This window comes from Adelges cooleyi, unplaced genomic scaffold (genome assembly GCF_023614345.1).
Source record: "Adelges cooleyi isolate 19-005CV unplaced genomic scaffold, UGA_ACOO_1.1 ACOO_flye_CR_arks_rails_tigmint_CR_PRNA_23, whole genome shotgun sequence".
Lineage (NCBI taxonomy): Eukaryota > Metazoa > Arthropoda > Insecta > Hemiptera > Adelgidae > Adelges > Adelges cooleyi.
The window spans coordinates 8,280,439-8,303,143 of NW_026095893.1; the positions used below are offsets into that span (position 1 = coordinate 8,280,439).

The window sequence follows — 22,705 nt, forward strand, 5'->3', positions numbered from 1 at the left end:
AAATGTCTAGAAGAGCAAGAATTCGCTACTTGGATCACCTAAATTATCAACCTGAAATCCCCAGGTCCTACTTGGTGCATAAAGCTATTACATAGAACTAATTATCATTATTAATGGTGTAACTACTAGTTGGTTAATGGTTATTTCATTGCAGCTCAAGAGCGATCCACCCAAAAAGCACTATACAAAGACTTTCTAAACTTGTCGTATTTCAATCAGGGCTGGCACGGTGGAAGTTTATATTAAACGAAACAGCTGCCTAAGGCCCCACATATATAAAAGGTCTCACAATATCGACGCCCCCGGCGAAAAATAAATTACAGTTAAAATATTATAGCCCCAAAAGAAAAAAGTTTAAAACTGTGTTTACCTGTCACTTTATTGACAATTTATATAATAGCGATCACCTTGGAGTGTTATTAGTTTTAGTTTTTTAAATAAAAAAACTATTTACACTGCTGCCCACTGGTAAGGTAGTGATTATCTAGTAGAGACCAGATAATACGGAACGTAGTACCTAGCGATATTTACAACATTCAAGAGTGAACGCTTCAATATTATATTATGTTTTGCATAATTATATTCTACAACTATGACGTACAATTAGTACCTATATCTGTACGAGTAAAAATGTTAATAATATGTAATAGTTATTTCTCAATGATGAAAGTTTAGATATGAAAAAATTAGGATGATAATTTGTTCAGTTTCTAAAGCATTTGTAATATAGCTTGAAAGTTTCGTTCGTAGTAGACATATTACTAAAAAAATGTGTATTATTATTTTATAATTTTCTGAATCTTCCTTGACTTGCAAATTTTAAGAGCGACGCATGATATAAAAATACGACTAGTAATTAAAGAAAAAGTTGGGATATATTCATAAATTGAGTCTTATACACTATACATATCTTATTATACATATTTACATTTCTTTAACAAACAAACAATACTGAGGTCTAAGAGTAATATAGTTAATAGATTCAAAAAATATGCTACAATAGTAAATTGAATGGTTGCTATATGGTATAAAGATTAATAGTAGAGGATAATATTATATTTCAAGAAATGTGGAAAAGTATTCAATTTTAATGTTATTTGGTAAACATAGTTATTATATAATAAATTAATCTGTTTAAATAAAAATGACATCCATAACACAAAAATAATGAAGGTCCCTGTTATGATATAATATCTTAGGCGATATTGAGAGCTTTACATTATATGTATTCCGTTTTTTTATTTAGTGCTCTAAATAAAGAAACCAAAGCTTAAGGTGGAGATATCAGGCAGATGTAAGGAACATAATATATTGTTATATTATACAGAATATATAGACACATAAGACTGGTTATTGATATATTAGATAAAATTCTCGTTCTCGTTGTTATCATCCGCTTCTTTTAACTCTTTGGGACCAGATTTTCTAAACCTCGACTTTCACCCGTCGCGATCTAATATATCTTGTACGTCCAACCACCTCCTTTTTAATACTTACTATACCTCTCTTTCCTTCTGCGTACATCTCTATTACGGCCCTTACTGCATTTCTCACATCACTATTCATAACATGCCCAAACTACATCGAAAATATACACTCTTTCATTTTTTTTTTACGATAGGTGTCACATCTGAGTTTATTATTTTTTAGTATACGTTTTATCATACAAATTTTGATTCTTTTCATACAGTAGTATAAATTAATTTACTTTGATATTATAGCTCACCGTACTACCTGTATATAGATATTAGTAAACCATCCGAGCACATGATACTTAGCCCCAGGATCGGTGAAATTATATGTGGCTTTTCGTCCGAAGCGAACCTTCTCGGTCGATAATACGGATTTGATATTAAAAACATTCGTCTGTTACCTGTATATAAGCGCTCTCATAAAGTACATATATATATATATGTGTGTGTGCATGTGTATAAATATGTACGAGTGCATAAGGCCTGTTCGAAAAGTAAGAGGATTGACAGAAAGAGATAGCAAATCTTTTATTCGTGTACGCCGGAAACGGTTAAGCTCTTGGGGCTTAGTCGTCCCGCCCCGTTAGATCCACGAGATCTTTTGATTGCTTTTCGCCTTGAACATAGTTCGGTACCCAAACCGTATCTCTCCTTTTTTTTTTCTTACCGCATATGTCCCTCTGAATCCGTATAATATGGACTTGGACTGCACTGTGTTCAATAAACTTTGAGTTTAATATATGTTCTTTTTCTTTTACAATACCCTTAAGTTTAGTAAACAACAATAGTATTATATTAAACGAATAGAAGGGTGTGTCACAACTAGCTGTATTCTATCATATTAAAATTAAAATTTTTATTTTTCTATTGTGTTATTCAATTAATTTTACAATCAAGTTTTTAATTGGTAGATAATTTGTTACCAACAAATATATTACTACGAAAGCTACTAAATAAAAGCTATTTTAATAATATGTTTACATATTATGTATGAATACTTTACACCAACTCTCTTGTAAAACAAATGTGTACAGTGTCATGTGAAGTAACATACAATATTTTTGGTTAAATATAATTATGGATTTCGAAGGTGCTTCGTCGTCATAATCAACATCTCCATATTCACCATCATCACTGTCATTACCTTCACTCATTTCGATATCACCCAATGGACCAACAATACTCGAGATCCAATCTCTATGCATGTATAAAAAAACATGTCTTGTCATAATATTAATATCACCACAAACATCTTCCTGTGGATGGTTTTCTATGTAGTTGTAATGGCCTTTTACGGTTGCATATAATTTTCCTTTGCAGATGGTTGGGCCACCACTATCGCCAGCGCATGTCTGTTTTTTGCTTGGCTTCATACACAAATAGTTTTGCCAAAATTCTTAACCGATAAAACATTTTATTAATTATATAATATTGAAGAACGAAAAGATTTTGGAAATAAATTGTTTATCACGTGTATACCTACTTTGGTTACTGTTTATGCATGCATTAGGTCCGTATCTGGCTACTGCGTGATATTGTAATCCAACATTTTTTGGTAATTTTTGTGTTTCCGTCTTACCAAATCCTATTCCGATACAATGGACCTCTCTGGAGTTTAGAAAATCATTAGGATGCCCGCCTATTTCGATGTAGTTTGTTATCTCTCTATATTCCGATGTAATCTATTTTATTTATTTATTTGTTTAATGTGGTGGTAATACAATCATTGTTGAAATTATCAGCTTAGTCAAAGGACGATGCAACTAGGTGTAAGGATTCCCCAATGTCCTAATTTAAATTTAAAACAATTTAATTACCTGTTATGGATAACTTATGAGTATACAATATTATGTACACAAGAAAAAATAATACGATTGTATACTTATGTGCTAATCTTAATCTATGTATAATTAAATTTTGAAACGTCAGCGTTTTGAAGCTTAGGAAACTAGTTTCAATCGGAGCATCTCAATACAGAATAAACTTGAACAGGTCAAATTTACATCCCGATTTGAATAAGTATAAAAGCATTTATTTTTTATCAGGATTTATCTTAAAGACCTGATTACGGCACATTTGAAACCAACTGATATTTGTGTCTTGTGGAATTTTGACTATAATATTTTATCGATATTTGACACTTGCTTGAATTATAACATATCTGAGATAATAACACCTGCTTGCAGTAGCAATATACTATTTCGATTTTGCCAAAAACATTCTACCAAGTGTATGTTCTACATGGACCTTATAAGTGTAAGCATGTTTCTATTGTTCACGAAAAGTACTTAAGAAAACTTGAAACCTACATTTAATTTGTATTAGTCCTTAATGATGAATAATTAAATGACATTGTTATTGCATTAAATTTTAAACGTACCTACTATAGAAAATGTTTTTATAAATAAAGCCTGAATGTTAATATTATGTACCACTTGACCTGTGTCAAAATATTTTAAGAAAGGAGAAGACCAATCAATATGGTTATATTACATTTTTTAACCATTTATTAATTTGTTTAAATAGGTAAACAAATTCATAAATAGGTAAAACATTTTATAAATATATGCACATAAAATCATATTATAAATCGTAATTTTCATTTTAATGCTGATGATATAATATCATTTTTACCTAATTATTCTTTATAAAAAATTAGTTATTTATTATAGTCTTTTTTTTTTATGTTACATTTATTATAGGTATTACTATATATTTTTGTATTATACTAAATTATTAGTTTTATAATTTGTTGTATTATAATAATATTACTTATAAATTATAATAATAATAATAATAAATTTACTTATAAATAGAGGTCACGTATAGAGGTCACTCTTAAGGTGTCAAATAGTCAGCTATGGAATTACCTAGATTCCCAGTCTTGCGGTCACTCATTTTTCAGGTACCTGTAACATACCAAGTCTTTTGCGGTTATATATGTTTAAAAAGTATTTAAAATTTGAATTATTCGAATGCATTCTATCTTTCCTGGATAACACGTGGAGACTTTTCCAGTATTAAGATCCTACATTAAGAAGAATATTGGCCGACTTAAGCCGTTTTGAGAACTTATTCTTTTCTTGATGTTAGAGATAACACGTAATTTAAAATTTGTACAATGTAATTTAATTTTGTTTCTTATTTCCAAGCATCCAACTTAAAGCGATTGTAAAATAAGCAAAATGTTGAATGTGCGGTCTATTTTGTTCATTGCTTATTCAGGTGTCTATTCCAACCTACAATTCGATATCAAATTGAAAAACCCGTTTAAACATAAATTGAAAATTATACTTCTAAAAAATAATATCAAATTAAAATATCAAGCATAATAATTAAAATTGATACACATTATAAAAATCACACATGACCGCAAATGACTCGGTACAAACGAACTGCGGATAACACGAAAAATTGAGTGACCAAAAGTAAGCCGACGATATCTGTGCTGACACCGAATAAGACTGTACCAGTAATTTTTAAGATGGATGGTGAACATTAAATTTATCTTAAATCTATGCACTCGTTTGCCAGTGACTCACTTCAAGTAAACTTAAATCTGGATGTGGATTCGCCGTTTTGTGGTAATCTTCGTGTTGGTAAAATGTTCGAACATTTCTTTTTATGCCAGCATTTTCATTGTAGTTTGCATAGTGGCCACGAAATACCTGTTATAATTCAGAGTGCACTATTAAGGTAAATGTGGAGATATTTAATTACATTTGACAAACACTCAATTTCTTGGTGTTTTTCATCCATGTACAGTGAGCTGCAGTAATTACAAATAAAGGTCTTATTAATGAACCAGTACAAACACCGGTTTTTCCCGTTAGAATTGATACTACATATGGATGTTTTTTCGTATCGTATGGAATACCATATGAGACCAATGGTTCTTCAAATTTTACATTGGTCACATTACTATCTGTGACATAAACATATTTAAGCATTAAGACCAAGAGAAAAACAACAATCCACGAGCAAAAAGTCATTTAAAGTTTGAGATCACTACTATATTTTTAAATAGTATTAATTTTAAATAATTACAATTTCTAACCTTGTTGTATTATATTGTGTAAGCAATTTTATGATAATTTTGATAATGTTGTTTTGTTTATAAATATTAAGAGTATAAATTTTTAATAAGCCAACACATGCAACTATTATTTTATTACTATTAAACCGTACAGCAAATGTTTATCATTTATTTAACAACTCATACTTAATTAAATTTAAATTTTACAATAATTTTTACAAGACATTCTAACGGTAAGTCGTGCGTCACTTTTTCAATAATAAAGACATGAAAAGGTCATCACTAGGGTTCGAAAGGTCATACTCTAAGAACAACCAAAATGTCCATGAATTTATGCGCTGAAAATGACCTTGGTATTTACAAAAAAACAATGTACAATACTAAATTTCCTAAATTATAAAACATTACATTAACACTTATTTTAAGAAACCACATATGTTATATTTAACATCTTATACAAATAAAACTATCTACTTTTCTTCTTCATCAAACAATATTAATTCGTATTTGTGTATCGTATTTAAAAATCATTTATATTATTGATATTTTTATTGATACTTTTAAACACAAAATTCAAATAGGCAGTAAAAAATATCTTCTTCTATTGCAGTTTTCAATCCCTAGCTTGATTCGCAGCAATTGTCCATGCTTTAATATTGTTTGCTTTTATCTTTACTTTTTAATAATTATTGCATTTCTGATCTTCTAATATTTGTTTGTTGCATTGTAATCATGGCCTTTATAATTTTCCCTTTTACTATGCCATCCAAGATTAGTCCTAGTAATCCTCTGAGTCTAAGAATATATATCCAATCCACTCGTTTCACCTCTTTTTAATGCATTCCTATAACGATCTTCTTTCTATATCCTTTTATTATACTTCTACGATCCTATCCACTGTAAAAATAAAAATAAATTAAAATATATGTGTACAAATAAAAAAAACACGAAATAAATCAATATAGGAGTTATACGTTTTATCAAGGAGAACCAAAATACTTAATTACACAAATATAAACTCATATTTTATTGTCTCTATATTTGTTCATACATACTTCCAATTGTTTTACTTCCTTGAATTTTGCACCATAGAACGTATTACTTACACTAGTATTATTATCACTTTTAGTTTTTACCATTGTCAGTTAAATCTGTAACCGCCCTAATACTACGTCCTTATACAATACTCGGAATTTAATCTATCAATTTATAAGCTGTTCATCTTTGAAAATTCAATTTTTAAAGCTATGAAAAATGCGTTTATATTTTTATCGTGTCCTTCCACTTGTGTCAGAAAAGAACATTTTTGTGGAAATTTATGTTACCTTAATAAGACACGCATCTTTGGCCGCATAAACGAATTCTTCATTCCGCCAGGATTTATTGTCACTATAAATTATTCGAAAGGACTGCCGAGAAAATTAGACGTTGCTTCCCGTCGAAAGCATTTTAAGTGTTTTATCTCTCCTAACCGAACAAAAAAAAAAATAATAATAATATATGAGACACATTCTAATTTAAAAGTAATTTGCTGTAAAATTCTAATATATTTTTTGAGTTCTTTAGGTTCTATAGTGTGGCGTTTTTGTAGAAAATCATAAAAAATAATGTACGCAGTGTGTAATATATGCACGTATTATATATCTATATATAATAATAAAAAATATGAATATTATAATGTTTTTACCGATGGTATTTTTTAAAAGAACGGGGGTAAAGGAATTAAGAAAGGGGTCGAAAAGAACAATAGAAAAAAGACTCTTTGTATAGTTATTTTGCGTTGGTACGCTATTTAACAATACGCTCTCGTAATCATAAGTTCTATTCAGAGTTTAAAGTATAAAAAAAAATGAGACGTAAAAAAAAGAGAAGCTTAATAAATACCCGACCGAAAAATGTATTATTTTGGGCCACGAACGTTACATTCTAATAGTTAAATGTTGCTCCATTAGATTGCGAAAATATATTTAAGTTACCCCAATTGAAGTTGGTTTTTTCCGGCAAAAATATGTCAAAAAACAATTTTATATTAATTTCAAATATTTTGTTTTTTTATTTACCAAACACGTTGTAATAACAACATTGTGTCAGTAATTGTTATCGATATATTACAATCATTTTTTGCGTTCAATCATTGTGTTCGATAAAAACTTGTCAATATTATTTTGAATAATACCATGTAAAATCTTTCTAATCTCGATATTATAGTGGCACTGGTGTCCGGCATATTTTTATAGATTGAAATCAAAGTGGTTTATTTTTATGTGATAATATATCACTTTAGAAATTAATGTTCTGATCATTTAAAAAAGTTATCAACGCCCGGCTTTTAATTTCCTATTTTTTATGTTTTTTAGAAAAATATTTTTTTATAAGTCCAAAAACAACTGTCGTGGGTTGAATTGTATTCAATTTCATTATGAGCAAAATAAAAATTAAATATAGTCATGGCACGAAATTTGTATACATTATTTTCCTATTTATAGACGTTCGATATTCTCTATAATACTATATTACGCTGATACCGTTAAGTCTATTATACTTATATATAGTATCTTTTAATGGGTTTGTTCGACATTTTTCTAATTTGTCCTTATAGTATATAATAACCTGATTACTATCGCAAAACTATTACAAAAGAATTAAAGACGTAATTAACGAGTTTTTTAAACTATGTATTAATTTTAAAATGTTGAGGTAACCATGGATCCCGACAAAAACACTTCGTTAACTCAGTGTAAATGGTCGCTAAATAAAATTTAAAAAAGAAGTATTTTAACAAAAATAAGTGATATAATATAGTAACTAAGTAAAATATATCAAAATGAAATCTAAGTAATGTACACCGCTACCAACAAATAAACTCTGTGTATGTTAAACCAATCATGAAAAATAAAAACAAAACAATTTACTTGGCCGGAAGTCTTAAGTTTGATTTCTTACTTTAATTTTCCTACTATATAATATAGTAGAAATATAGTCTATATTTACTAGGTCGAAAGTACCTAGTTTCTTTTACAATAATATATAGCTATAATGTTATTGTCTAAATATTTTGTGCGTCGTTAAAATTCCAAATAGATTTGATAGTTGTAAATTGGAGTTAAAACACTTTATTTTTTTCTCTTAAGACGGTACCGATTGTTATCGTCATCGATTTTCTTATGTTCCGAGTTCAAATTCATTTTTATTTATACATCCAGCGATTCCTTTTTTATTCCCAATCCACGATGAATATTTTATGAAGCCGTCAATCATATAATCTTTTTTTTTTACACCTGAACCCCCTAGCAACCTCCAGCCAAACACACATGTGAATTACAACTCGCAGAGGGGTTTGGCGTCAAACGGGATTACTGCGTGTGGGAAATTGAATCGGATAGATAAAAACGTAAATGCCATTACACTACCCGCCTCGTGCACTTAATTTATGTGATCGTTCTCCAGTTATATTATACTATTTTATTCACTTGACATTTAAATATCGCGCTATTTTATGTCATATCAATATTGGATGCAGCTAGCATCACATTACGAGCACCAGTTTTATTTCCTTAGGCCCGATGTGGTTAAATCAAAATCTAAACCTGTTATCGATGATTTTATCACTAAAAATCTTCTTTGATAATAATATTTGTTTTTAAAATGGATATGATATTGCGCTTGTGCGATGTCTCATATTATGTTACATGGTTTGCATGGTTTGTTTCTTTAAATATGTTTGAAACCAAAGTCTATTACAGATAGAGCAAGCGTATCCGAACTGATAATTTGTAAATTTATCATTAAAGTGTTTGTGAGAAAATGTATTACTTGAAAATTGCTATGTGTTAGAGTTGTGTGCTTCGTTTACGTGTATTAGATAGCTAATAAACTACCCTTTGGATTGAATGACTTAATTGTGCGTTGTCATCCTGCAATTTTTTTTTTTTGCAGCGCTCTGCGTAATGTAACTCATATTAAATTAAAATATCTAAGTTATATGAACATGAAACAGGAAACTAACTAATTAGTTTGACGTTTAGCATTAGAATTCATAGTAACAGATTCCAATAATGAAGCTACTTTAATACAAATATATTTAATTTATCGTTGATTGACACTAACTATATATTCTGTATTGCTATGGAAATATATTAGTAGTCACTCATATTAAAATAATTAATGAAAAATTAATAATAAAAAAATGTGCTGATGATAAAAAATAATCACTATTACAGCCACCGCGCCGATAATAGGTACATCAACCAAAAAAACCTAGTTATTAAAACCTAAGTATAATAATAATAAATTTAATTGATTTTAATTGAAAATAACATTTTTAAAAATTGTCAAATTATTTGTTAGGTAGACACTTACTTACTGGTGAACCACGGAAATTTATTTATGATAAATGTTAAATATTGTAAAGATATAAAATCTACTTGAACCCTAAACATAAAATTGTACATTCTTGCGTACACGTGTTACGACAACGATGTGTCTTCAGCGCTAACAGTCGTTGTAGCTGAAGATGCAACATCGTTGTCGTAACACGTGTACGCAAGAAGTGTATAATTTTTATGGTTTAGGGTTCAAGTAGATTTTATATCTTTACATATATTTAACCATAAGTTTGCTTAACAGTTTTTTCTAGTTAAATATTGATAAATATTGCTAGTATATTGATTAAGGCCAAATATTATAAAACTACTAAAAATCGTTTACCTTAGAAAATATGTGCTTGTGGCGCGATTTAGCGGTTTATAAATAATTATTTGATAAGATATAAGAGATAATAGATTAGGGATAAGATATAAGAGAGATTAGATACTCCTTATTAGTTACACCTAATAAGGTACTCTAAATTAGTTACTCTAGCGGTTGTAAGTGATTATATATTAAAGATAAGAGGTTAGGAACTCCTAATTAGGTTCACCTAATTTCGATTCCATCTGTACTTGAGTATTGATTAAGTTTCCACAACGAGCACGATTAAATGAATGGTTAAATTTATCTAAAATAACTGACCAGAGGTACCAATAAACCGATATAGGCCAAGTATAAAAAAACGACTAAAAAACATTTGGCCACAACATAAAATTAAGACAATACTATACTATATTATCATTCATAACGTTGCTATCATTTAAAGCACGGTTTTAAGAAAACTGAGTTTACTCAGTTCTACTTCAGATTTTTTTTCACGATTAGAATTGTAGACGGCCCCGGAAGCATTACTTAAGCATTACTTCAGTGCCGTCTACATCGTTTATTTATTTTGAGTATTGAAGTATAGACGCTATAATTATAAATTGTTTTTAAATTCTATTATAGAATTCAATTAAAACACTAATGACCGTTCTCTCTAGTTTAGCCTAAAAATTAGGTTCAGTCTAGCAATATTAAAATTATAGGTTAAACCATACTTAAATATTACTGTTGAGAATAACAATGTTATACATTATAATAAAAATATTTAATTATCATATGCATGTATACACAACTAACCTCGAGGGCGATTTTCATTTAATAGATAACATTTTAAAATAAAACTATATGTGACGTTAACGCAATTTACTTTTTTATAGTGATTAATGCATAAAACGGGATGTAGATCGAAACAAATAATTCTCTTAAACACTTGTCTAATTTAATAAATGAAAAAATAGCATAAACTTCGATGCAGAACAGTTTTTTAATAATTTTTATTTTATTTATGTTATTGTTGTAGTATCTGGAACCACGATAACTTTTTAATCTCTAAAATTCTTCATGTAGAAAATGTGTAGAAGGCAAAATATAAAGAATTTAAAACCTTCCATTTCAAAATCGAGAAAAACATCATAAACAAATTACATATTTTTCAACTTAAAATTACGGTTCGTTGTGACATTTTAAAATTAAAATTAGTACTTTTTTTTCTTTATTAGCTTTTTTTTGTGTAGTTATTAGACTTATTTTGATAATTAAATTAAAGTTAAATTTAGTAAAATGTATGTATTTACAATTTTTGAAAAATCTGTGGTTAAACTTTTTTTTTTTAAGGAAAAACAAACAAAAAAAGAAGCAATGATACCACAATTATAAACGCAATTGTTAACTGCTATTATATTTATAAAACAAATATACTACATAGGACTTAACTTTGCGTCTATATAATTAGTTATAATTTAAACGCGTTATAGTACAAATTAAACCAAACACATAGGGATATATTTCCGAAGCACTGTGAAGCATTGTCCACCATTCCCTCTGCTCATTTGAGAAGGGGGAGGGTGTGAGATACTAAAACTGTTGGGGAAAACATGTGCATAAGTCTCAATAGATTAAATTGTTTTATAATCGTTTAAAAAATATATTTCCAAAAACGTTTTAGAAACTTTTTAGTAAACAATTCGCCTGACAATTTTATTTATGTGTTGTCGTCTGAAAAGTAAAAAACAAATATCATTAAAACGTAATTTAGGGAGAGAAATATAGATCATATTTGCCAACAAAATTGTTTTGTTTGAATAAATAGGTCTCCCTAGTTACATTAGTCATGTTAATTTAGTAGCCTAATTTTCGGTCTCTCAATAAATGCTGGGATAAAATATGTTCTAATTAAGACTTTAAACAGTAGTTAGTAGTTATAAATTCACAAACTTATTAAAAAATGCCAATGTACACTATATTTTCGATTAAAATATTTTATTTTATTCAAATTATCGTATCATGTTATTTAATCATATGGGTTCAATTAATTTTTTTATATTAATAAAAAACCAAAATCTACAGCTGTTTTTAAAACTATGTACAAATCGTTTTGATTTATCGACAGTCATTACTCTTTACCTACAAGACAGGAGTTATGTAGACACACATCGGCGTATACCGTACGCCCTTGTGTTAACAAAATTGATATACTATGCGATTTAAACAAGTGTTTGATAAATAATTATTGATTCACATAAAAGCTTATTAACATGCTTTTAATGACTATAATTAGACAAACACACGGTATAGTCAATTCATAATTAGTTTCGAAAATTCAAACTGAATACGGCACTCATCTTTATAACAGTACACTAATAAAAGGTAAGTGAATTTGGGTGTTTCCGTTTTCCGCCAAAATGACCCTCGACCGCTATCACCACAGCCATTTTCCGCCAAAGGTTATATTCCGATTTCCGGCAAAAAAAAATAAAAATTTGTTACTTAATATTTTTTTTAAGAACCCCTAAAACTAAATCTATAATATCATTTACTGCTTTTCGATTACAGGCTGAACTAATAACTTTGTCTATCGACAGCACTATATCCTGCTGTATGATTACCCTATATTCTGACGAGTTCATAATTATTATTTTTTGTGAACATTTTAGCCGTACACTTTTGTTGTAGAATCTCCATCGTGTAATTTCATTTTTAGCTGTATACGCGTAGTAAAATTTAAAATTGTTATAAATTAGCATAAAATGCTCACGGTTAATCGTAATTACTTCAATTCTTTCCGACATAATAAACAAAAATAGCACTTCGTATATGAATAGTTAATTTACAGACAGAATAAAAAAAAATCGCGTGATTTTTCCACTAACGAAATTATATTACTATCAGTATATTATATAGATGGTATATCGTATGACATGTTTATTAGGTTAACAAAATAAATATTGATTAGGGATATTTTCAAAAAATACATAAATTCATTTTATAAAACTAAAATAAAAAATGTTATAAATAAGGTTCAGGAGTTCTTAAAGCATATTAAGTAACAAATTTGTATTTATTTTGGCGGTAATCCGAATATCGGTCGAGGGTCATTTTGGTGGATAACGGTTACACCGTGAATTTAGTATTAAAATCTATATACGTTTAATTTATAGGTCGCGCTTTTAATAATCGGTGTTCAGTTTTTTTTTAATTTAGTTAGTTCTTCTGCACATATCATTTAGGCTATTTAAGACGTTTTTTTCTAAATACATCATCATATAAAAAAAAAAACAAATATTCTATTTAATGTCGTAAAAAAATTAATTTAGTACATAACACACTTTTTTACACACTTAATTGTTTAAATTCATCGAGTTAAGTATTATAAAATGTACACATATGTGTCACACACAAAAATTGAATCAAATTTAAATTACAAAAAAACTTACAACATAAAACAGTATCTAAAATGTTATTTGATAAATGTATTACGGACTTTGTTGAATAGAGCCCACGCTTTTCTTTTTGGTCAAAAATTAAAGATGTTTAACATTATTTAAAATTGTATTTAATTTTCGTTTTTTTAAAGTTATATTATCTCAAAATAAATATCTCTTATATCAATTGTAGCACATTTTAAATAAAATGTGCTACAATTGATTGGTAAATTGTTCTTGTAGTTAAATTATTTTAAACTTTTAAGTTCACTTTTTTACTATTTTTTTAACCAATATTGGGAGTATAGTCTAACAAAATATAAGGTAAATTTAAAGGGCCTCGTGACTGTGATCAAATTAGGCGTAAATTGACCCTTGGCATATTTTCCATCAAGTACCCAATTTTTTCCAATTTCAACTCTGAAAAAGTTTTGAATTTTACAGCATCTCTCCTGTGGTTTCATTTATCGGCTTTTAGATTTTTTTATTTTCTAATATTTTCTAATAGTATAAAATAAACTAGTTTACAAAAATTAATACTTTTACTTCTAAATATATTTTAATAATATAAAAAAAAGTATAATATTTAAAATAGAACAACCTAACTTCAGAAAAACTGCATTTACTTATTATGTTACACACTTTATCAAACTGGATTTTTTTTTTTAAGCAGGAAAATGAAATTAATTACTATTACATTATTTGTGATACTTTGTGCAGCATACACGATTGCATGGAATGATGATGGAGTATCTAAAAGTAAGTTATGAAATAATTTATCTATTATAAAATATTTAATATACACATACATAATAAGCTCATATTTCTTTTGCGAAGTAAGAGACAAACTCAGTTGAATTACTTGCACCATAAACAATATTATAAAAACGGGTTTTTTTTTATTTTCATTATCTCATTTTTTTATTTTTTTGTTACATTAATCATACGATAACCTTTACATCTACTCTAAATGTACTTAGTTGTTGTTAAGAGGGTAAAGCTATTTTTTTTTGTTTTTTTTTTTATAAAGCATTTGAATAAAACGATCACATTTTGATTTCGTTAATAATAATTTAAACAAGTAAGGTTTCAATTAGTCGTGTCATTATAATAAAACATTATGCAAAAAGTGGTTTTAGAGTGCAAATCATTTGTTAAAGAAACATTGTTTTATAGTAATATTATTTCATCTATGGTTTTCTCAAACCCGTTTTATGTTTCTAAAAAGGAAAAAAAATGTATTTATTAAATATAAATATTTGACTTTCAATAGTATTATTGTAACATCACTTTTACATAAAATGGTTTATTAATTTCTTTACAAAGTAATATATTACGCCTTGTTTTCGATAAAAATGTAATATATAACTTTTTTTTTTTTTAGTTTCAGAGATAGAGTTAAGAGTTTGACAAACTTGGGTCAATTAAAAGAACCCAGTGATCTACGACCATGTATGTGCACTAATGTATCCGTGCATTACGGTTTCCAAATTTTAACAGAATAAATTACAACTGATAATAAAAATGTAATATTAATCTCTGTAAAACTATAACACAATAAATTGTTTAAAATGAAAATAATTTGCGTTTATACAAATTTCAAATATTATTTTATAAATATCTAATATCACATTTTAGTAAACGGTAAGCGTTTTTACACTAATAAAATAGCTAGATAAACATGGTTGAAAAACATCTGTTAAAAAAACTTCTATTGCTTTTACTATTACGGATCAAATTTTTTTCAAAGTAGCAGAAAAGTTGTGCAGATTGTCCTTTAGTATTAAGTGGAGTTTGTAGTTATAGAGCAAAACGAAAACACTTTTTAAAGTAACTTTTATTTCACAAGTAAAGTAATTTGTTTATTAAAGATTATTTTTTTTTGCAAGTCCTTAAAATATGTTTAGCAACACAAAATCATTTTTACAAAAATTAAAAAATTTTTTTTAAATGTTAAATTGTTTTATTTATTTGGTATACTTGTTTTGTGATTTTCGCAACAGGTCGCATACTGAATTTCGAGTTGTTAGGCCCATAATAGTCTTCGAAATCCACATTTATAGTGTTCAAGTGACTTTTCCGATTTTTTCATCATGAAATTTTGACTACAGATTTCATTTGTAACATTTCGCCTAAAAAAAAACCTCCAAGAAGTTTCGACCCACCAAAGTACCAACTGCATAGGCTCCCGGATCTAATAGAGGTGCTACACGAGTAATTCGTTCCACAGGTAAAAAAACATCATTATAAAACCAATAGCTTCTTGCTATCGCAAATATTGCTACGTAAGACAATTTTTAAAACAGTTTCTGACAAAAAGCTGCGCTAAATCAAACCTGCGCATATTCTATTTAAATAACAAATAGTATTATTTATTATTTTTTATTTAAATACATTTTTTTTATTGTTTCAAATAGCCTGTTTTTTTCATAAACATATACTTGAATTTATAGTTTAAATTTGTATTTAAATAATATTTTTATTCGAATATTATTTTCATATTTATTTTAAATAAACATTTTGTGATAAAATCACATTCAGATTAAATAACTGTCAGAGTTGTTATATTTGTGATAGTTTTTTCAAATTTGTAGTGTTAACATAAATATGCTATGACTTCCCAAAAATGAGCGGATCATGTCAATATGTTTTTTATGAACACCTATTAAAGTGCCTTAATTATTAAGTTGTTCTGTATTGGCTGTTTTTTTTTTTAAAAGTTTGTTTGGCTTGGTATGATGTGAGAATAATGTATGATACACCATTAATCATTTCACTTACTTTATCTTAACACGTGCCATTTCATTGTTGTAGTCTATTTGATACTAGTTTCTTTTTTTTAAAATTCAGACTCTTTTCCAAATGTCGCTATAATTTAATCGAATATTAACATTTACAAAGCTAAAACTTATTATGTTAATTATTATTTAATATTAGCTCGAACATGCATGTCTTCATCATTATATTAAATAATATTACAATTAAATAGATAATAATAAAGTCACATCGTTCTAAAATTAGAAGTAAATAAATTCAAAGTCTTCCATAGGCCTACTAGTAGTAAAAGTATTGAACAATTATCTCATCACTTTATTTTTTTATATTTTATTAATGCGGTTTTGTATACAAGTTGTCAATTATCTCATTTTAATTGATTGATTGTTGTTTCATTGTACAATAAAATTAAACGATCAAGTTACTTATCTTAACTTTAATTTTAAATTAATAACCATTAAACTATTTTAATGGTTAATAAAATATTAAAATTTTGATGGTTTTTTTTTTAAAGTTTTCTGATGATCGCTCGGTGATAACTCGCTTGACAATCGATTTCTAAATACTTATTTTCAGTACCTATATAGTTAGTACTATTCTATCGACTTCCGGGACCCTATTGGCTGTATTACAGCCCTAAGACACACTGTCTCAATGTAAACGCATATCCTATATGTATAATATGCGCAAACATTATCTAAACGCAGGACCGATAAGGTATGCGTAAAAATTTAACACGGTTGGCGGTTAAATTTCATTAAGCTTTGGCAAACAACTTTTACGACGTTATTATTACCCATCAAATGCTGTCGTCTAATGAAACTTGGGCAGTGACCTTAGGTTACAGTGTAGGAATGATAAACAAAAAAAGTTTTTACTCGGAGTAAGGTCGGTAGGGTAAAAATAGCTGTAAAACAAGATCCAAACTACCAGGTGTGAAACATAAGCAAATTAATAGACTATTTTACCTATTTTAACTTAACTGAAGTGTATTCCAAGCAAATAACTTTTGAGCCTACATGATATGGGTTTCAGGAATGTTTTTGTGGTTTTTATATGAACAAATGTATAAATGTTTATAATTATAATAGTATTCAAAATGTGTACCATTGTAGAATGGTAGAAATAGAAAAAATCGTAGACAAGGATCAAACAGTGTGGTTGTTTGTGACAAGTTGTAAAGCAAAATGTGTTTTTTTTTTCATTTTTGTAAACTGTGAATAATGCTGAAATAAGATTGGTAAAAAAAATGCAAATCTTCATTCAAAAAGATCCAAGTACTTTCATCTAATAATCACACAAAACACTCTATTTCTAAGATATTTTATACCTAAATTTCAAATCTAGTATTATCTCTATATTGAGAATTTAGATTATCTTAAATAAGGAATTTGAATCATCATGCCATTGAATTCTAATGTACCTAATGATTTAAAACTTAGTTGTTAATATTTTTATTTGTTGCTATTGGTTATGTATAAATATAACAGTTTTACAAACTACAAAAGAAATACAATTCAAATTACAATTTTTTTTTTGAATCTATGATTCTAGTATTTTGGAAAAGAAAATGTAAAAAAATATATATATAAATTATAACAAACATTATATATTTCATTATAAATAATTCTATGGTCTGTTTTTGTAATATTATGTAATTTTTATAAGAAGTATCATCTTAACTATTCAAGATTTCAAAATCTTAATGAGTAGCAAAATGGAAAAAGTAAGCTACCTACTTGTACATGTTAATAAAAATGCATTTATTTTAGTACAAAATTCTTAGTATTTTAATTTTAATCAAGTGTATTCAGCATATATTTTCAAATTATTATATAACAAGGTATTTATTTACCTTAAATTTATGATATACACTTGATATTGTTATAATGATTGTGCACAGTAAGTTGTAGTGCATTATTATAGTCCAAAACTCATAAGTGTCAAAAATCGTTTAAAATTTAAGTTTGAAAACGGAATTTGTTAATAAACCTATCCATTAAGCCGAATTTACCTTGGCTTAATTATTATTGAATTGCCACATTTTTATTAATAAGAACTTTTGTGTAATACATGTTATTTTATTACCGTATAACTTTCAGGTTTACTCTACTAACCACGAGAATGTTAATTTTCCGGAGACGTTTTCTGATTTAGAAAGCTATTTGAATAACATCATTAAACTCAACTATAAGAATATCAGAGAAGAATATTCAGTCGATAAAAATGTGTCATTAGTGTCTAGTTTGCGCGAGTTATACACACAGACAAACGACTCGCTTAGCATTTTGAAACAATTCAATGACCGACTCTGGGATCGGTATCTAGCAGTAAAAAAACAGGCGTCCGACCAACAACACGAGCTAAGCGAAATATTCGAAAAACACATTGTTCTAACCCGCCAAGTTGCCGAGTTAAACGAAATGGTCGAACAACGACAAGAGCAAAGTATATTTCTTAATAAAGAAATAGAATGTGCGGCAAAAAGTTCAGAAGTAGCAAAGGTAGAAAACTATAAAACATTTTATTTTCACTCCTTAATTAACGCTAATAATGCAAGTTATTATTTTGGCTTATACAAATGGGTTGTTTTAGCTTTGTTCTATACCAGCGGATCTTAACCTTTTTAGAACTGTCGCCCCCGTTAGCATCAAAATCTTTTATCCAACGACGCCCCCCCTATGTGGAAATGGGTTTTATGTCATGCAGAGTTCGCCGACTCCTACCGCCTAAAACAAGTTCACCGGCCCACAGCAGCTTCTCCACCCGTTCCTAATGTCTAATTATTTTCTCATCGTCATCATCAGATGCCATTTGACAATATACCTCCCCATACACAAAATACTAAATAGTAAATATGTTTGATAATAATTAGCGTTTTTAATTTATAAGGATTTGTTTTAGTATCTCATTTCTCAGTTTGTGTATTTTTTTATGTCACTGTCAACTAAGGATTGGGAGTTATCGCTGATATTGGACAACAAAAAACAAGAGCACACACTAGACAAATTAATGTTCGATCTGGAAAAGACCACGTTTAACGTTAATCAGAAATCGTTACTGCACGACTTAAATGAAATTATCAAAAAAGATTTGGAAAAACAAGTCGGATCGCAAAATATATTAGTTAAATTAGAAACTGAAAAACTATCTGCCTTTCAGCGAGGAACTGAAGAAAAACTAGCATTATTTGTCGATAAACTAGACATGGCCGAGGCCAAAACTAATACATTACATTGCGATGTGATTAATACTGAAAAACTATCTAAAATAAAACTTGACATCCAAGAGTCGGAAAAGACTTTAAACGAGCTAATAAAAAATAAAAACGAGCAAGATATTATCATAGAAGAGAACATAGCCAAACTCAAAAAAGACAAAGACGTCATGCTTTATACGTGCGATACCTATGAAAAAAATCTGAAAAGTATTAAAATAATAATTGAAGATTTAAAAAAAAAAAACCAAGACCTAATAACGACCCATGACAGATTAGAAACTCAACGAAAACGAACAAATTTTGAAGCACAAGAAACGAAATTCATTACTGATATTTATAAAACCAAACTTATCAACGAGAAACAGTTTTTGGAAATGAAACTCCTAGGAAAACAACAGCGGTGTAAAATAATAGCTAATAAACTACATAAGATTGAAGATATGCAAACTAAAGTAAGTCAAAATGATTACATGACAAAAACATCGAATGATACAATTTCAGACATCAGAACAGGGTGTGGTGGTGATACAGAAAAGAGATAATTTAATTTTAATATCTTTGATGATATATCTTTGATGATGTATCTTTAATGATATATTCCATACGATTAAAGAAAGTCGAATCATAACTTCCTAATAAATTAAAAAATATATTGATTGTTTTTTGTAACGTATATTTTAGATTGTTTTTATTTACTTTCTAATGTGAATCCGAAAACTTTGTTTTTAAAAATGGTTATGCTTTTGAGCTGATTACACAACAGAAATTTTCCACGCCTAGACTATTGTGTTTAGCGTGACCGGTCCACGGATCAATCTCCGGCCGTGAATCTTAACTTCAAAATAATAAAAAAGCCAATTCACATTTAAAGGTTAAACTGTAATGTACAATTATTAATTTAGTAACCAGGACTCTCTTTTGGTAGTTAATTTATTTTTCGGACAATCACAGCATCCTGGACAGCGACTTTAATTAATCGCACTAATATACAATGAAACCTTAAGTAGATTATTGTATTGCACCTGATAATAACTTTCATCAAGTAACTCGACAATTTTGTGAGTGTTAACAATGACCAATACAACTTTCATGAGTCATTTTATTTTAGTTAATGTGCTCATATTTATGAATTATCATAATTTATCAGTAAAATGTATTGCTTTCAAAAATTACTAATATGAACAAAGTATTTTATGTATATTTATAGAACATGGTAATATGATGTATGATTGAGAGTAACAAGTAACGCTCATGGCTTAGTACCGCCTAAGGCCATACACGTTGTGCTCATTTTTAGTTGCTAAAAACTTGAACATTATACAAGTTATTGTTATGAAATTTTACTTGTATCATAGTTGAGTAAGCGTGTAAGTTGTATACAGGGTCCCGTTTTTTTAAAGTTATTATATTATAATTCCTAACTGTATAAATATATACCAATACGCGTAGACAGTCTCATTGTGTAGATTTCAAGTACCTCTGTAAAATAAAATAGAAAAAACACAGTCAATGTAAGTAAAGAGATTACCAGCACTTACCTCAAAGCACAAGTCTCTATGACTGTCATTGTTAATCGTATAGAGGCAGTTGCCCACGTGGTGCGAGATCATCCACCAGACACCGGCACCACCAACAAAATCTTTATACTTTTTTTCAGATCCGTCGATAAGTGCGATTTCCACATTGGCCAAACTTCCACAAACGTCACCCGATATAAGTTTAGGCAATGAAACTATTAACACATTTTCCATAGACTTCTTATCCCTATAAATCATTAGTCAAACTTACAAAACTAAAAGCTTATCACAATTAATACTGAAGTGTTATATTGTATTTGATAGTGCAGAAAAAGAAAAAAACAAATTACAAACATATATTTTCATGAAAATGGCGTAACAAAACACCTGAGCTAACACTTGGTATCTCTTTCAGTATTACCACTTCTTTTTTAACTTGATACCACTTTCAATATTACATACTTCTACTCTAATTACAAAATTTAAACAGCTTAAGCATTCCCAAGTGCTTGAAAATATAGGATGCATTGCCAAAAAACAGTATTAAAACCGGTTCAACCGTTTTAGCATGATTGCATGACATGGATAAAGTTTAAAAGTTTAATACAATGGACCCCCAAAAACGTAGTTCTGTGTTTGAAAATCTTTTGAACGGCCATGAACGATTATTATAATAATAATATGGAGCGCATGTAACAATTTTTTTATAGTATAGTACTTGTGTGGCTACCTCAATAGTTTAATATATTTCTCTTCGACGTCTTTGGAAATTACTACGACCATAGCCTTTGGACCCGATTCAATTCTAACAGACGGAATCGCAGCCATAAATTGAACTAGAATATTCGACGATTTCTAAAGGAAAAAATCATAAATCAAACTAAATTTGTATACACATTATAACATTAAGAACATCCACAGACAACGCATACCGTGATCAATATGCCTTTTCCATTTATGTTCTGTAATTTTTCCAGACAACTTTCTATTTTTGAATTCAATTCAAAAGCAGAATTTAAATGTTTGTCTACATCCAAAGAGATATTCGGCGAACGATTCTGAACAACACACACACATTTATTTTAATTAAACTACTCAAAATAACAATCATACCAATCCTGCGTCATCAAATTCTTTGGCCAATTCCAAAACCTTTTCTATTTTATTTTGCTCGTCGGCTAGTTTATTTTTTAGGCTTTTAATTAAAGTCTCGAGCTGGAATTCGGACAACTCAAAAGTATCGCATTGTTCGTCAGACATTTTTACTAGAAAATGTGTTTTGCTTTATTATTTTAATTGGAAGAAAATGTATGTCACATATTTTGAATAAATACTTTGGAGCTATTTGCGTTTTGAGGTGGAGGCATGATGGCGAAAGACGTAGCAATATTATTTTTATTAGTGTACAAAACTTCAATACTATAAAATACTGTGCTACATAATAATGCACTGAAGCAAACATTACATTCCAGGCCTAACTTCATAAGCTGCAGACAGACATACCTACTCGGAAATGTATGAGGCCACCACATTTGAAAAGAAAACAAAATAAGCCGAATAAAGACTAATAA

General features: G+C 28.4%; 1 protein-coding gene and 1 long non-coding RNA gene across 2 annotated transcripts; both read left to right on the forward strand.

Moving 5' to 3' along the window:
• Positions 1 to 12,483: 12,483 nt before the first annotated feature.
• Positions 12,484 to 15,130, forward strand: LOC126835332 (uncharacterized). The gene is made up of 3 exons (XR_007685190.1): positions 12,484 to 12,567; positions 14,293 to 14,381; positions 15,007 to 15,130. It is a non-coding gene; the product is annotated as an uncharacterized LOC126835332 (long non-coding RNA).
• Positions 15,131 to 18,114: 2,984 nt separating this feature from the next.
• Positions 18,115 to 20,159, forward strand: LOC126835872 (uncharacterized). Its single transcript, XM_050568721.1, has 4 exons — positions 18,115 to 18,123; positions 18,500 to 18,901; positions 19,350 to 19,824; positions 19,924 to 20,159. Exons 1-4 carry the CDS (start codon positions 18,115 to 18,117, stop codon positions 20,157 to 20,159), a joined length of 1,122 nt encoding a protein of 373 aa, XP_050424678.1.
• Positions 20,160 to 22,705: the final 2,546 nt, after the last annotated feature.